The 16,509-nt window shown below is 37.6% G+C and overlaps 1 protein-coding gene across 5 annotated transcripts in view; it reads left to right on the top strand.

The window, feature by feature from the left end:
* Window positions 1-16,509, top strand: part of DENND1B (DENN domain containing 1B) — a 165,260-nt gene that overhangs the window by 82,509 nt on the left and 66,242 nt on the right. For 2 of the 5 annotated variants that reach the window (XM_014250799.2, XM_014250798.2), the window contains exons 6-10: window positions 2,497-2,566; window positions 4,544-4,624; window positions 7,239-7,298; window positions 9,086-9,139; window positions 12,152-12,262. In XM_014250799.2, coding sequence (XP_014106274.2) covers window positions 2,497-2,566; window positions 4,544-4,624; window positions 7,239-7,298; window positions 9,086-9,139; window positions 12,152-12,262 — 376 coding nt within the window. The remainder of the gene's footprint in view (window positions 1-2,496; window positions 2,567-4,543; window positions 4,625-7,238; window positions 7,299-9,085; window positions 9,140-12,151; window positions 12,263-16,509) is intronic. The other 3 variants (XM_005521254.3, XM_014250800.2, XM_014250801.2) reach the window with 2 other exon arrangements.

Genomic DNA, 16,509 nt, shown 5'->3' with positions numbered 1-16,509 from the left:
AATTTTGACCCCTGCTTTGGGGGATGGGCAGTGTGAGCCCTGGATGAAGCTGTCCCACCCCAGACCCCTTGTGAGGGGCGGCCCAGGAGTTCTGATTGGGATTGGGCCCGTGGGGTTTCTCCCTTGCTGTGTTCCTAGTGGTCCCTGGTCCTAAACTCCACCCTTTTGTCCATCAAAACCCCACACCCTACCTTTGTTCAGCGCTCTCTGTCTCTGAATGAGTTTGTTCCCAGTCTGAATGAATGGTTTCATGAACAGAGGCTTGTCTCGTTCCGATCCTGAGCTGGGTCCCAGTAACTGTAGCTTCCCTGGACATGATCCTGTGGTTGCGGAATGCAACAAGTATTGTGCTCATGGGCTGCAGACATGTCTTAGAAGTCTCTTAAGTATAGATGTATTAATGTGTTTGTGTTTGCAATATTGGTGAATATTTTTATTTTTTGAAGTTAATTTTATCTGTAGAAATGATTTTATAGGGAGACCAATATTTCTGCATATAATGTGACATCTCTACTGTTGCACAGCATTGCACCACTTGTCAAATAGGGGGTACCTGATCTGCCCAAAGAAAGTTGTTTTTCATTCTCCAGGGAGGCAACAGTTCTGTCAGTCCACTGGATATAGGAAGATGTAGAATTTCAAAATTGCAAATAATTACTGAAATCTGTAACAATTAATGATAGTGCGAATGAGATTAGAAAAAGTTTCAAATTTTTTTTTAGTATCTTGAAAATACTAAGTCTAAGTATTATGAATTAATCTGCGCTTAATGGAACTTCATGCAGGTGTCCAGCTTAAAGAAACCATCTATATGGTCTATCAGTGATGTGCCATTAAATTTCTGGAGAAAAATTTGATAGGCTTTTTATTTATAAATGGAGACATGTCGTGGTTTTAAGCACTAGCTAAAAATCACCAGGAAACTTACTCATCTCTTGTTGTGAGATACGGATTAGGAAAAGGGCAAAACAGGCTCAAAACTTAAAAGGAATAAAGAAAGTTTATTAATAGAACTACAAGAATATGAAACCAGAATAAAACCTCCAGAAACCTTTCCTCCCCACCCCACCTTTTTCTTTGCCTAACTGACAACATAGAGACAAAACCTAGTGGTTAAAAGAGTCCCGATTATACAATAGTCCTTTTATCAATCTTTGAAGAGAGAGTTTTCTCTTGTCATCCCATGGAGAGTTCTCCACAAGAAAACAGTTTTCTCATGGTTTTTCATTCCCATGATGGCAGCTGCATGGACAAAAATTTTGCCATCATGTCCTCCTCCCATTTTCACACCACTCTGAGGTCTGTTCATAGGCCATGAACTCAAGGGGTGTTATTTTAAGGATGAGTTATTCAAAGGCAAAGGTTCTCTTCATCTGTCTTTGTGATCATCTCTGGGAACAGAAGTTTTCTCTTTTTTCTCCCTGGGGGCCAAGGGTCTTCATCAACTTCTCTCTTTCTGTTCCAGCATCTCATGGGATCACAACTACTCCACCATCTGCTCAGCTTCATCAATGGATACCTTTGCTCAGATCTACACTTTGAAATACTTCATTCCTCCCAAATACTCTTTCATGACTTAATGAGTTTTTCAGAACATTATTGTCCATCTCCATGGCCTTACCAAAATAATATTTCAGCTTATTAAAGCATCTCCTCATTCTCCTTCCATCTGAGGCTCAACTCCTTCTTTTACTGACTTTGATGGTTTATGTCCTCTCTTTACATGTTGATCACTCCCACTTTCCTCACTCTGGAAAGGGATTAAATCTGCAGGTCTCACCTGGGTAGTGAAAGGGTTAAATCTGGCCCAAGCCACGGCAGGTATTCCTGGTGTCAGATTTCAGGTGTCCTTCTCAGCCCAGCAGCCGCAGGGAAGGAGCAGACAGTTCTCGGCTTAGAGCAGTCTGTGTGGGCCATGGTGGGGGGGAGGTTGGCAAGTGTCAACATCCATCCGGGGGCCTCCTGGGAAGGGCTTTGGCCACCGCGCTGGAACGGGAGCCCTCTGGCTTCCCGGGAGAAGCAGGCACTGCAGCACAGCTCGGTCCGGCCTGGGGCCGAGGTCCTGCAGCCTCCGCCTGGGAGCTGCTGGAGCCTGGCTCAGCCCCCTCCCCTGAGGCTGGACAGGCCGCAAGGGGCGGGGGGGGTGCAGCTGCACTAGAGCTCTGTTACCTTCCAAGGCCAGAAACAAAGAGAGCCAGAAACTCTCGGGTTTAAAAGGTGGTATTCACAAAGGTAATCTCATTTTCTGTGGTCAAAAATAATGTCAGTTCTGAGAACTGGCCAGCTATTGGCTTGATCTTGAGCAGAGAAGAAACTCCCAGCAGCCTCTCTCAGAGCCCTCATTTCCATGGGTGTTCCTCACTTTTTTTTTCTAAATGCGAATCCCTCACAAGATGTTATCAAAATGTGCAAGTCAGATCAATCATCATAGAATTTTATAAGCACTGGAAAAATACATTGATATTTTATTAAAACACTTTTTTCCTCCTGTTTCAGTTACCTACCATGGTTTGAGGTATACTACAAGCTCCTAAATACCCTGGCAGATTATTTGGCTAAAGAACAGGTAATTTTACATATTCTAGTTATTTGTGTGAAGTATTTTCCTTGAAATATTAGTCATCATTTCAAATATTGTAAAGGGATTCTATGCTATCTAAAAGTTTAAGGTTTTAGTAGGGTTTAGAAGCAAGTTTAAGTCCTCTTACTGAAATTCAAAGAATCTGAATTTACAGCTTCCACAGTCACTTGAATCCCACATTATTCTAAAAAAGCTGCTGAAAATATACCTTTATAATGTGTCAGTCTCAGCATAAACAGGTCCTGTGTGAAGTGTAAGCAGTGTCACATCACTGGAGAGCTGCAATGACATATTGATTGTAAACTGTAGTGCTCTGGAACTATCTGATTATCAGCTGCAAACACTTTTGTTCAGAACTGTATAAAATATTATGCACTGTTTCACCCTTCATATTAACTAAAAACTAACTCTTGTAATTCTGACGTCTCAAGTAGCAAGACAAAATTACTTGCAGCATTTGGTGAAGAATCATGATAGTTTAGTTTGCATATTCATGAGCAATTAGATGTATTCCAAGATTACACAGCAAAGGAGGTACTGGCATCTGTCTTTACTGAGAGCATTAAAGCTATACCTTTTTGCTTTATATTAGTGTATTAGATTTCAATTTAAAAAGGCATCAATATTTAGCCATATGCTGTAGACTGGAAAAGCTAACATTTCAAAAATATATGAAATATAGAATAAGCAATAATTATGCAGTATAATAAATGGACTGTAGAGAATGATAATATTTTATGTAAAAAGATATATAGGAAAGTTTGGTGTTAGCTGTGTGATTCAATGAAGTGGAGTATGTGTAAGTCTTACAAATGCTATAATTAGACCTTGGTTTTGGTCCCTATTTTACTGTAGTAGGTAAAACTGTTATTAAGGTTGTATTTGAGAGAAGGGATAGGGATTGTCTTGATCACCAGTGCTGGCATTGCAGTTATTATTTCAAGCAATTTAGGTAGCAGGGTTTGTTGTTTTATGCTGTGCTGAGGCAACTGCTTTGGTGGGTGAGAGAGTTGTAGCAGTTCATGGAAGTGGTTTGTTCCACCGCCTGGAACCGGACTTGTTGCTGAGCAGGCTGCGGGAGGATGCTGCTCTCTCCTGGCCTAGGCACTGTTCATCTGACCAAGAGATAGACCCAAAGCCTTGTTCACTGGTATGAGGTCCAGTAGCATCCTCTTCTTACAGGGAGAGGCAGAAGCTACCTGTAAACTCAAAAAAACGTGTTTAAAAGTTGGCCCTGACTTGTCGCTGATGCTTTTTGGTTTTACTTTGGCAACATAAAGAATTTAATCTCCATGAACAAAACCCCTAAACAGAATGAAAACTCCAAGCCAACAAAAGCTCCAATCACTTCTCTTTCCCAAGTAAATGTCTCTTCTAGAGACTGGTGACGGATCCAAATTAAACCAGGTAGCTTAGTAAACCTTATTAACTGTTTTATGTGTTTTGAGGAGACATATTTAATAAAATTTTAAATAAACCTATATAATGGCTAACAGTTTTAGGAAGATGATGTCCAGGATATTCAGAGCAGCTAGACATTGTATCCCTGTTTTCAGTTGCAAATGATGTGAGTCCCTTGAGGAGTGAGTGGGGAAACGTGCAAGAGATTGGCTTAACTTGAAGATACAATCATTTTATGAGGTTCAAAGCTGGTCTTGAATTTTATACTTAATAATATCCTGGGGTGACTTTATGATACTGGTATCCCCAATCGTCTGGTTTATGTTATATATTAAGTTCTGCACCTTTAAGACTGGCTTTGAGAGCAAGAGAGGGGGAAGAAGAAGCACGCAGTGTGTTAAGGAAAAACATCACTCCCACACTTAAATACTTCAGTATGAATTACAATTGTTTTGGTTATTAAATATTTATATCTCTTTGTCAATGTGTAGTTTGATATGTAGAAAACAGTAATTAGTTTTTCTGTGGTAATTAATTACCTTTAAAATTTTTTCTCTGTAGGAAAATGACTCAAATGATTTGTTGAAATCCTTGTATAGCCATCCTGTGCCAAAGGCAAATGCTTTTGTCAGTTTAAGTGTGGTAAGTATTTTTTCTGTTTTATTCCTACTGACTCTGAAATAGTAGGTAACGTTGAAAGAAAAAGTAACCTCAGCCCTTTGAAAGAGTAAATTTCTGTTGCTTCTCATCATTAACTGGCTTGGACAGCCTTTTTTTTCCCTGTGCAGGGTAGAGTCTGTCTCTGTGTCATGTTGTTTTCTAAATGTAGTCATAAAGAAACAGAAATTTGAATTTTGCTCTATGGATGAGAAAGTAAACTGCAGTGGGATCTGACAGTGCTAGAACTACTTTTTTTTGTGCTTCCAGCTGTTTCATGTAGACAATTTTGGTTTCTCCTGCTGTGCATCAGGAGACACTAACTCAGTTTTATTGCCTCTTATGTCTGAGTAGGTACAGCTTCAGGATTGGTCAAAAGTCTGTGAAAACTGGCTGCTTTCCCATCTTTCTTCCCTTTTTCCTAGTTTTGCTTAATCATACAAAAATGCTGTAGGAAGAACAGTAGAAGTACACTTGGTTTTGTGAAACTTTCAGCACATCTTGGTGAAATAACATGTCCAGGCCTCTTTTGTTTTTGTGCTCCAATTTTTTGTGATGTGGGATGGGATTGTGATAGTGGGACAAGATGGTGTTTCTACAGAAACATCAAAAAGTGGTCATTATGTCACTGTTATGGTTCCTGAAGTTTTAGCCAGAATTGTCTTGTGGATGCATGTTTAAACACATTTTTAGAGCTTGCATGAAATATAAAGCCAGCACAGAACCTCTGCTGTCTCTGAGCCATTGTGCATGTTCAGGGCATCTGTACAGTCACTGCACTTGCCACAGTGTGCAACTGGGTCTTGGTTGAACCATCACACGTTGTAGGACACAGAAAGAAGTGATTTTGTAAAGGCTTTGCTTACACACATACTGAAATATCATTAGATTATTTATCTTCACCTTATTTGTGTGATTTCTTGTGTCTTTGAGCACATGTGTTTTAGAAATAAGCCCAATACTTCAATTAAAGTAAGCACAAATTCTAGAAAAGCATCTGGACCTATTATGAAGCCAGGAAAAATGGAGTCTACCACTTGTGTTCCAGCAATTACTAATCATTGCTGATTAACATAATGCTGCCTTTATTTTATTTTAATTTTTTGTATTTCAGATTCCTTGTTTTTTCACTAGGCTATAGAGACTTAATATTTTCTCTCCTTACACAGTGCTAATTGACTGTATTTGGAAGTCCTTCCAGTCTTGTGTGTTGCTTTTCACCAGAACAATGAACTGGATTTGAGGCTGCAGTTGGAATTGTTTCTGTTGATGTGTTTTTTCCTTCTTCTGTCGGTGTAATGTTTCAGTTCCTAGCACCTTTGCCAAAAATACTTCTGTATCTCAAATAATATTTTGCTATCATTTATTACAGTATTACAACCAATTATAATCTGGCAACTCTAAAATGCTTTATAAAATGTCCTTCAAAACTCCTGTCATTCAGAGGGACATAGAGAAGTTTTAAATATATTTTCCCTTGTATTTCTCACAAAGTTCATCTTGTCCATAACTTGCCCAGCTCAAAATGAATGTTGTAGGGAATGTGGACATGGCTGTCTTGGCGAATACAGCTGGCTACACTGGAATGACGGATTGCTTGCTATAAAGTCAATACTTGCTGGTTTTATTTCAATGTTGTCTGACTTTGGAATTGTTTTTTTTTTCTCAATTATACCTTGTTCCCAGTTATATCAAAGAGTTTTTTAACTTTCTTGGTGAACAGTGGCTCTCGAAATGCAAACCGCTTGCCAAATGCTTGGCTCCAGGGACAGTCGAGCAAATATTCTGGGTTGAGATAGGGCAGAGCAGGGGGGAATGTGTCAGCTGGAATCCCAGTGCTTGTTGGTCTAGAGGCATTTCTGTTTTTGTAATGCTGCAGGGAGCAGCTTTTCTGTTGTAGTCTTTTTATTGATGTTTCCTTCTTGATCCTCAGATATTGTAGAAAAGCTATACTGGAACCATCAGTAGTAATAGACTTAAAAATAAATTGCAGTCTTAAAAATAATTGTAGAAATGACATCCTGAAGTGGCTTTTCCTTGTGCCAGGATCAGTGTGATTCAGATTTCATTCACTCAGCTGTGCAGCAGGGTAAAGGTTTGTGAATGCTGCAGCAGGGTTTGGGTGGCAGACCGCAGTGGTCCTTAGGATTGTGTGTCCATAACTGTGCATAAATTACATCCAATATCTGGATATGTCGTGTTTCCTAGCAATCTTTTTCAGGAGACACCAAAATGCCTTTGTCCAGTTAGGGACCAAGTTCTGCTCTCACCTGTGAGTCCCAATAACAAGTACTCTGCGGCTGAAATTTATGAGATGGTCATTCGTTCTATGAAACCTGAACTTAAAAATAATTTAGGTCACTTTTTTTGTTTAATTTTTTCTAAATGTTGTCGTTATTGGGAAGGCTAGATACATCTGAATTCAAATCAGGAAGCAATAAAAGGAATAAAACTTACTTTCAGCTAGTATTTAAAACAAATAAAAAAAATTAAAAGCCAATATTGTAATGGAATATTAAAAGCAGTAGAGCCAGCTTTGGCCTTTCTTGTTGGAAAACTCAAAAGCCAACTGTTCAATCTTTCTCTCATCTTGTATAAGAACCAAGAGATGACTTTTGCAAGTGAGCAAGTTTTGAAAAAACAGCCTTGTCTTTTATCGGTGAGTTTAAAAGGCACTGACTATCTAAAACCTATCATAATTAAAGAAATAATCACTTGCTGTAGGACATCTCTGTTGATTTGAGGCTTATTTTTACCTGTCCTTTGGGGAATTCTGCTGCTGTCTTTGGCCTAAAAGACCCATCTACTATTAACTTAATTTTTCTGTTTAAATCCAGCTTCAGAGCTATGTGTGTGTGCATCATAATCCTTTTGTAAAAACTTACGAAAATCAAACCCTTGAACTGATGAGCAAAACTTGCATTTTCCAGTGTCCTTTTTAGAGAAACCTTAATACAAGACAGCAACTATTAATTTAATACCTCTTTCAAGGTCATTCATCTTCCTAAGGGAGTTTGCAAAGATGTGCAAGGACCCCATACCACAGTATTTTTGCTACTTTATGACTCTTAATGACTGCAGTAATGGCTTTTGCTTCTCATATTTCTGGCTTACTTTTCTGTTTAATGAGTGAAATATTATTACTTTGTTAATTATTAATAATTACTTCTCTAAGTTAATAACTTCATTACTTAGAAATCTTTTGATAAATATTCTGTGACCGCAGTACATATAGGGAGTAATTTTCTGTTCTCAATATACTTCTGAAGAATGCAGAATTCTGTCTGAATCTAATCTGAATATTTTCCTCTTCTTGAGCAGAGAAAAAAAATCTTTTTTTTCCTGTGTTGATGTGAAAAAATACCTATGATATTTATTGTGCAAGTTGTATGATGTTTATGGGATGCCTTTTTTAAGCCAGTTTTTTCCTTAAATTTTAACTATTGCCAAATGACCTAATTTGTGGAGAAAATTTTCTATTAAATATATCAAGTTGGTTTAATAAGTCTCCTACACAGACTGAATAGTGTTCTTCTTTTTTTCTTTTTTTCTTTTTTTTTTTTTTTGAATGCATGACACATTTAAGTCTTACAGATTTTGTTTTGGTATATATTTTTGAAGTTGGACTTGAGAACAAGCTATGTCTTTGTGTTGATAATTATAAAAAAATGTCTGAAGAAACATATAAATTCTGTAAAAAAAAAAGCTAAAAAATCAATAATTATCTTATTTACTTAACATGCACTAATTTTTTTTCTCTTTCAAAATCTAGACTACTATGCAAAAGTGCCTTAAAATTACTGAGCTAAATCCATGTCTGATAACTAATAAGAGTGCTGGATTAATGAGAGTTAATTTATATTACATCTGGTTTTAGTTTAATTCATTTTGTATTTACATCCTAGATGGCCTGAAACTAAGATGCATAAAATTGTTAATGTATTTCATAAATTATTGCAGAATATCAAGCTTCAGATCTTGCATTTCTGTTACCATATTTTTAATTTAAAGATATTTGGAAAGAATTTATATCAAGTAATAATATTTCCATTCTAAATATTTTTCTCATATGAATTTTTCTTTTCCATTCCAAATTTACATTTTGTCCTTTAGCCTTTTTTTGTTGCAATGTTTAATTCAATACTTAATTTAAGCAATGCTACGCTCAGGCTCATGACAACATTTAAAGCTGTGATAATTTAAGTGTTACTACAAAACTGCACCCCAGCATTTTGTTCCCTTGCTTTTGTGCTGTGCAGAGCCAGAGCTTGTCATTTCATGTCATGATCTGCTTAATTCTTTGTCTAGCAGCAATAAGAATGTTATTAGAAAAATGGCTATTTGCTTAAATACAGATGGGGTTGGAAATCCTAAATGCTGGGTTCTTACGAAAAGAATTTTTTTCCTGTGTGCATAAATTATCAATTATTTTTTCCCATTGATTAGCACTCGTATTTCATTACTCCTGATATAACTGGATTGCCAACAATCCCTGAAAGTGTAAGTATTTAATTTCTTATTTAAGTTTGTTCTGGGCTAGACTGAACTTTGGCTTTTATCAAGTGGAGACTTTTTGTTTTCCTAAGACTGTTTTTAGAAATGGTTGATGTCTGTTACTGCAACCTTTACCTGGTAGTTACTGTTGCATTCATTAACCCATTTTAAAGCATTAACAGGGCATTTTTGACCTTGTTTTTATTGCTCTATCCACCCTCTGCTCATAGTTACTTCTTTGCATTTACTAGGATTACTTATATAAAATATATTCTACTTATACACCTCGTGTTTTATTTGAATACTTGCCCTTTAAACACTGCATTGCTCAGTTGCAAATTCAGCCATCAAGCTATACAGTCATTTTTTGTGTAAGAAAGGCATTGTTTCAGGCTTTTTGAAAACATGCTCTACCTGCCTACACTCGGATGCTAACCAAGCACCACGAACGGGGGTTTGGGGCTTATTTTTTTTTTTTTCTTTATGAAGACTTGCATTCTGTAGGTGCAAAATCCTGGATGGTGCTGTGGGCAAATTGCAAATGGGACATCTCAGATCACATTCTTTGTGATGTGTTTAGCTAGATAGCATTTCATAAAAGAGCTTGGGAGGGTCCTTTTTTCCCCCTCCAGCCTCTAAATCTGGAGTTGTATATGGCTGTATAGGTGTGTGTTTTTACACTTTCAAGCAGTGACTTCCTTCTGTCAGGGAGCTTAACAGGAAGTTAGGCTATGGAGGCTCCCAAAACCACGCAGTGCCTCAGAGCTCATTCCTGGTGGATGATGGTGTTGGGGCAGCAGGGAGCTGCTCCCAGGGGTGGGATGGGCCAGGGAAGAACACAGAGCTGGGAAACACTGGTGGGGAGGAGCAGGAGGGTGCTGGTAGCAGAGAGGAGGCCTGAGGGTACATCTGTGCTGGTGGGAAGGATGCTGAGGAGGTGACATGGACCGTATTGCAATTCAAGGAACCAGGGAAAGTTGCTGCATGGAGAGATAAAAGAGAGGACACTTGTTGCTAGAGCTCATTAGGTAGAACAGGGTTTGGTTTTTAAATGTATATTTTCATCTGCTTAACATTATGTTTTGAATGCCTCTGTTTTTAAGGAATCTCTTAACTTACTATTTGGTCTTGTAATAAAATACAGTGTTGGAGGCTAGAAGGTGTGTTACGGGCTTAAATTGAAGAAAATATGGGGAAACATCTAGCTGGGCCTGTGGCTGATAAAGGATCTTGCAATGATGCCAATGTAGATTTATCTGGTAAGAAAGGTAAAATAATATTAAGGTGCCTTTCTACAATTATTTTTTACTCCACTAATAAAAATCTCATCCTTTCAGTATGGATCAAAATAAGTAAGGTACTAATGGAGAGTTAGAACATGCAAGGAGTGAAGAGATGAGGTAATTACAGTAAATTAGCAATAAAATTAATCTTTTTACTTTTTGTTGTAAGATTCACATACTTCAGGGGCAGTAACTTTTCAACTATAACAAAGAAACAACTGTGACTGTCTCCCCAAGATAAATTGGTCCATATAAGATTGTGACCTGTTTTTTAACACCATTTTTTCCGCACGGAATCAGCACACCATTATCATCTGCAGTGTTAGAGGGTGTCCAACAAAAATTGGACTGAGATTCTCATGGTGCATCAGCCTCTGACAACCCCTTAAAAGTAACATTTGAAAGACCAGAGGTTTTTTCCTAAAACTGAGTGTAGCCCTAAATCTCTGGCTTCTATCTCTTCCAAAATTCTATGCAGGGTGGACCAAGAATAACTCTAATACTCCATATCTTGAAATTAATAATGGGTTTATGAATTTGCATGAAACTGGATTGACCACTGGATCTTTGCTTGTATTTTCAATTTTTTGTTTTTGTTTAATGTTGCAATATATCCAAAAAGGAAGTCACCCCACTCTGAAGCTTTTCCTACTCATCTTGCCCTGGCTGGTTTTTCAGGGCTGGGTGGCCTTGCTGCTGTGTGTTGCCACATCCAGAATCTGTCCAATTCACAATTCCACTGTTGATGTCTGTGCTTCTGCTGGGGCCTATCTTTGATAGACCTGCTACATGAGCATTCAGTAACAGTGTTGTCCCTGAGAAGAGATGAATAGCAGTTCTGGTTGCAGATACGCTAAGGAATGTGTGAAATTAAATATTTTGCATATCAGCTGTATGAAAAATAGTGTATTTTCATATATGTTTTCCAGTGTTAACAGAAATTTGCTGTTTTCCCAGGCAAATTTTCTGGTAGCTATTTTAGCTTATTCAGAACTTGTGTGTCTCTGGCGCTGTGCCCTGCAGAAATAACTGTTAGATTCAGCTGGAACACAGAGAATCCCTCCCCACTTTTTCTCCTTTCCCCCCCACTTTTCTAGTGTCTGAACTATTAATGGGAGGTGCTGGTGACTTTGCTCTCTGATTAAACCCCACAGTGAGATTCTTACCAGAGGTGAAAAGGCTGGCTGCAGGAAGGACCCAGTACCTCTACCAGTTCTGCAGGATGTTTGGTGTCCTGGGACACACAGCTCAAGCAAAAGCTTGGTGTTCAACAAGCTGATTGCTGTACTTGAAATGGAATAAAATATGTTGACTGCAGCAGACCCTGGCAAAGTAGCAGTTTTATTACTGTAGCTGTGACAGAGCAGTTATCACCGTGGTAAAAGATCCGTTCCTGGGTTGGAAGCAATGGTCACCTTAAAAGCATATAGTGATATTGGTATAATACCAAATCTCATATTTTTTTTAATTTTAAATTGCTGAAGGGCAAATGTCAGTCACAAGTGTAACGAAATGAGCGATTAATAACTTGTGCCAAAGTTAACTTTTCATTTTCTTGAAAACCCAAGTAATTATTTTTAAAGCGTGCAAATTTTGGTGCAAAAGGATTTCTTTAATAGTTTGGGATTTTTTTTTCCCACCTACTAATTAGACAAAAATGTTCACAAGTAATATATATCAAATGTTTCACTTAGCTGTTGCTATATTCTTGACTATTTTTTTTTTATTTAAACAGAGAAACCTCACTGAATATTTTGTTGCTGTGGATGTGAACAACATGCTGCAACTTTATGCCAGTATGTTGCATGAGAGACGAATCATTATTACCTCCAGCAAGCTAAGCACTGTAAGTACTTCACACATCTCCCTTTAAGTAGGATATATTGAACATTTCACAAAATGGCCTGCAGACCTTTGTGGTTTTAGATATGTTCCATGTGTACTTACAAGACAATATCTACATACTCTTCTAATATATGGTTTTAGTCTGGCTCTTGAAGTACAAAAGTCTGATTTATGTAAGACCTACTCAGATACATTAAGTCAGATTAATTATTTTTCTTACCAGGAGATGAGAGTTCTTTAACTCTCCTGAGTTCATTTCCGTGCCTTCTAATCTGAAAAGAATTCTTAAGGGCTATTATAAGATCTTTATTATTCACTTGTGGCTTATTCCATTGGAGGTACTTGAAAGAAATCAAGGGTCCCTAATAATAGCTGCTATCCTAACCTGGTAATAGGTAGATTCATCTTTGTTAGAGTGGTTTGGGAGTGCACACTGTAATATCTCTGATTTGAAGCAGCTCTTCAGACTGTCAATAATGTACAACTCAAAATATCAGTTTTTTAATTAAAGGTTTTGAGCTACTGTCCACTTCAAAATGTTTCTTTTTCCTCCTTATGGCTGCTTAATAAAAGAATGTTACATTTCATTTGGAAAGTATACCTAAATATTCAGATGCCGTTTTATTTCACTCTTTAAAGAATCTTACAGATTTTTAAAATCCCCCATATTTTGAAAACATTCCCAAGTCAATTTTGCATCAGTAGAAGACTGTCACTTTATAACCAAGTTTTAATCACAGGGTGTAATTATTTTGCAGAATATTTAGCCTATTAAGCACTGTTACCTAAAGTTTTTTGAAGAATGCTGCATAAAAATTTTTGTTAAATATGCTCCCTGTTGTGGAAAACAAATTCTGTATTTCTGAGCACTCCTCTTTGCACTAACAAATAAACGAACACATGGGTACAAGGTTGGATACAGTACTAAAAATTACTATTTTTGAAGACTTGCAGGTGCTGTAAGGAGTGAGAATTCTTTGATTATAAATAGTGGATAGAAGTCCTTTCAGTTTTTTTGAATCAGAAGTAAATTGAAGATATAGAAGATTCAGAATTACTGTAAAAGTCTGACAGGTTTTACAATTCTATGTGCAGTAGCAATTATTTAATTGCCTTATTTTTTTAAACAGCACAGTGTTGGGTTCCTGGATCTGTGACCAGCACTGCAGTTAGGGCAGTGCACAAAGGCAGTACTTTCCCAGTGCTCTGCAGGGTGTGGAGTCAAGTCAGTCCTGGGAACTGGAGTGATGCAAACATGGGGTCATATAAACAGAGGCCGCATGAACAACTAAAAACCAGCACAATAAATACTAAATTAATTTAGACAATCTTCATATTACTAGTCTGTGACAGATTTTTTTTAACCACCAAAGATGTTACTTTTTCTTAGGAAAGTAACAGATTTTATTATGGCCCCCCCTCCCCCGCACGCTTCCTACCCCTTCCTGAAATGGATAGGAAAGAAATTGTGCATTACAACATAGTAATAATACCTGAATGAGCAAATAAGGTTTTGAAGGGAAAGCTCTTTCAAAGAACATGTCTTAGCAGAAGCTCACATGATGTAGCAAAACTGTGGAATCAGAATTTATTTTACTTTGCCAGTCTGAAACACAGTTTGCTATACTTAAAGGGGGGGGAAAAGTACACCATAAAAAAAACCTCCAATGATGCCACAGTCAACCCTGTTTTACTGCTCCAGTAGAGAGGAGATAGGAATCGTGACGGCAGCTCTGAGCCCGTGGAAGATACATTCTGCAGGTGAGCACGTGTCCGTCTGCTTGACACGATTCAGAACTGTACTCTCAGCCTACATTTGGATCTGCTTAGGACTTGTTTTTGTTAGGCTGAACATCTCAGCTGGTCTCTACTGCTATGATGTGACAAGAGAAGAGGAAGTACCGGAATTTGACTGTGCTGATCTAGACCACTTCATTTAAGTGATCAGATTTCTCTTTGGAAGTCATTACATAACAACCGATAGAATATTCTGGTTGTGAGAAACTTCCACTTTGTTTACACTTTGGCTGTTTATTCCTAGCCTTTTAATGAATTAATAGCCATCTTACTGGTGTCTCCACTTGAAAATAATTTATGTCACTTTCCAAACATGTGTAGTGGTGTTTAGATGTCCTGAAGAGTGTCCCCAAGCTGTTAATGTAAATAGTAGCTTGAAGGGCAAATCCAAAACAAGAGAGCCACATCAGCTTCACTTTTTTTCTGCTTGTTTTTTCAGTCTATTAGCATTACTTAAGTCATAGCTAAACAAAATTACTGCCACATCATGTTGGATCCACTTTTGATACAGAATGGGTTAATTTTCACTTGAACTAGTGAGTTCTGATAAAACAGAAAAGTGTACATGGCTTAAGAGCTTCAGTTAACTGAAGTGCTGTCTGCTCATCTCTTTCATTAATAGAACAGGGGTGATGCATGGCTTGCTTCTTTACAGAGCAATATAGTTTAAAAAGTTAATGAAACACTTTCCAGTATTGCCTTTAAGAATTTAATTTAATTGCCAAGAATGATTAAATGTGTTTTTGGCAAAAGGTATTTCTTCTTTAACATGGGGATTTCCTGATGTAAGCAAATGGAGGAGTGTATTTGAACATCAACCTTTTCAAGCTTTGTGTTGTTTTACTGTTGCATATAAAACACAGCAGACTTGTACTTTCTGTTGTAAAGTTCCTGTTTTAATATTCCTAAATTACAGCTTGATACTAGAAAAGATTATTTGTTCAAAAATAGTGCAGTCAAGCACAACTTTCTGTTAAGGGAGTTGTGTCTTATCTTTGGGGTATCAAGTGTTTATGTCAGTTCATGAAGACTGGGTTGTGATGTCACCTTCAAGTTATCAGCTCTGTTTCAGTTCACTATCTCAGGGCAGTGACTGATAACAAAAGGCATATTTCAAGGCCTTGCTCACTTTCTCCTCGCCCTTCTTGTGGGGGCCAGGAAGGAAAATTGCACTTACTTACATTCAGGGATTCTTTGTCTACCGTTTAAGCCCTATTAATTTCATACTGTCATTATATTCAAGTAAAGGATGAGTCCTAGTATGGAAAAAAGGGGGCAGAAAATGATGCTATTGTTATTGCTGAAGATCAATAGATCACGCGAACACAGGTTGAGGTGTGGTGAAGAAAGAGCAGAGTTTATTTTTCCTCCCAGGATTTATAGGCTTCCTACCATGGCCAGGGATTGGATGGTCAGGATAACACTTTCTCACTGCACTGGCCATGAGAGGTGCCCATTACAAGACGTGTAACAGAAGGAATGTACACATATCTATGTTTATAGTTACTGTCTTGGGAAAGTCCTTAGAAAACTATGTTAGCAAGCTCAGAGGCTGAGTTTTCAGGGCGACATGCTATATTTTAAAGGGTTTACTGTAGAGGAAAAAAAGCAAAGAAAGGAAGGTTGCCTATTTTAAGTTGCTGAGTACAGTTTTTTAATTTAAAAAAAAAAAAAAAAAAGAACCGTCTTGAGGGTGTTTCAGCTTATATTTTATTTCAGCCAAGCAGGCTTTGTTTTATGTGTATCTTCAGATTTTTGCAGTTGTTTTGTTTTCTTTTCATCTTCCTTTAAATTGTTTTTCTGTGGGTTTATCCCCTTTAAAAATTCCTTTGGTGTAGATATTTCTCTGCTAGTCCTTCCAATTACTACCAAGATACAAATGGAAACTTCCCACCACTCCATTCTGTTGCAGCTTCTGGGTCATTATTTGCCCTAACTGTTGATTCTTTTATTAGCTTGACTTTCCAATGACTTTAATAATGTGATTATCACCAACCTCACAGCTTGCTTCAGGCTTAGAGTTAGAGCGAGATGGATTCAGCTAGCCTGAGGATTATGCTCTGTAAGATCTGTTTGTAGCAAAAATTACCATTTCTGGCTTTTGAACAGTAAACTATGAAAAAGAAACAAATTATGTGGCTTTGGATTAAGTGAAAGGATGAATGAAACAAAGGGATTGATCTATTCACAGAGGTGGCTGTTAGTTATTTCACTTTAGCAGCAAAAGGAAGACCTTTCCTAAATGTCAGGCTGTATGTTCTTTCACAGCATTGTTCCCTCATGCATCACTGCAACTGCATGTATTCTTAGTAGTTGCATGGAGCTGTATGAGTTTCAGTACAAATAGTTTTTTAATTCCATCTTTCTATAAATTATTAAAATGCTGGAGTTGGCTTTTCCAGGAAGGCTGAGCTATGGCATTGACTTTACGCATGCTGGAGGCAGGCCCTA

Source organism: Pseudopodoces humilis, chromosome 10 (assembly GCF_049639895.1).
Source record: "Pseudopodoces humilis isolate 2021_Gansu_Grassland_sample_001 chromosome 10, ASM4963989v1, whole genome shotgun sequence".
Classification (NCBI taxonomy): domain Eukaryota; kingdom Metazoa; phylum Chordata; class Aves; order Passeriformes; family Paridae; genus Pseudopodoces; species Pseudopodoces humilis.
The sequence above is the reverse complement of the archived record's forward strand: the minus strand, read 5'-3'. Positions and strand labels throughout refer to the sequence as shown.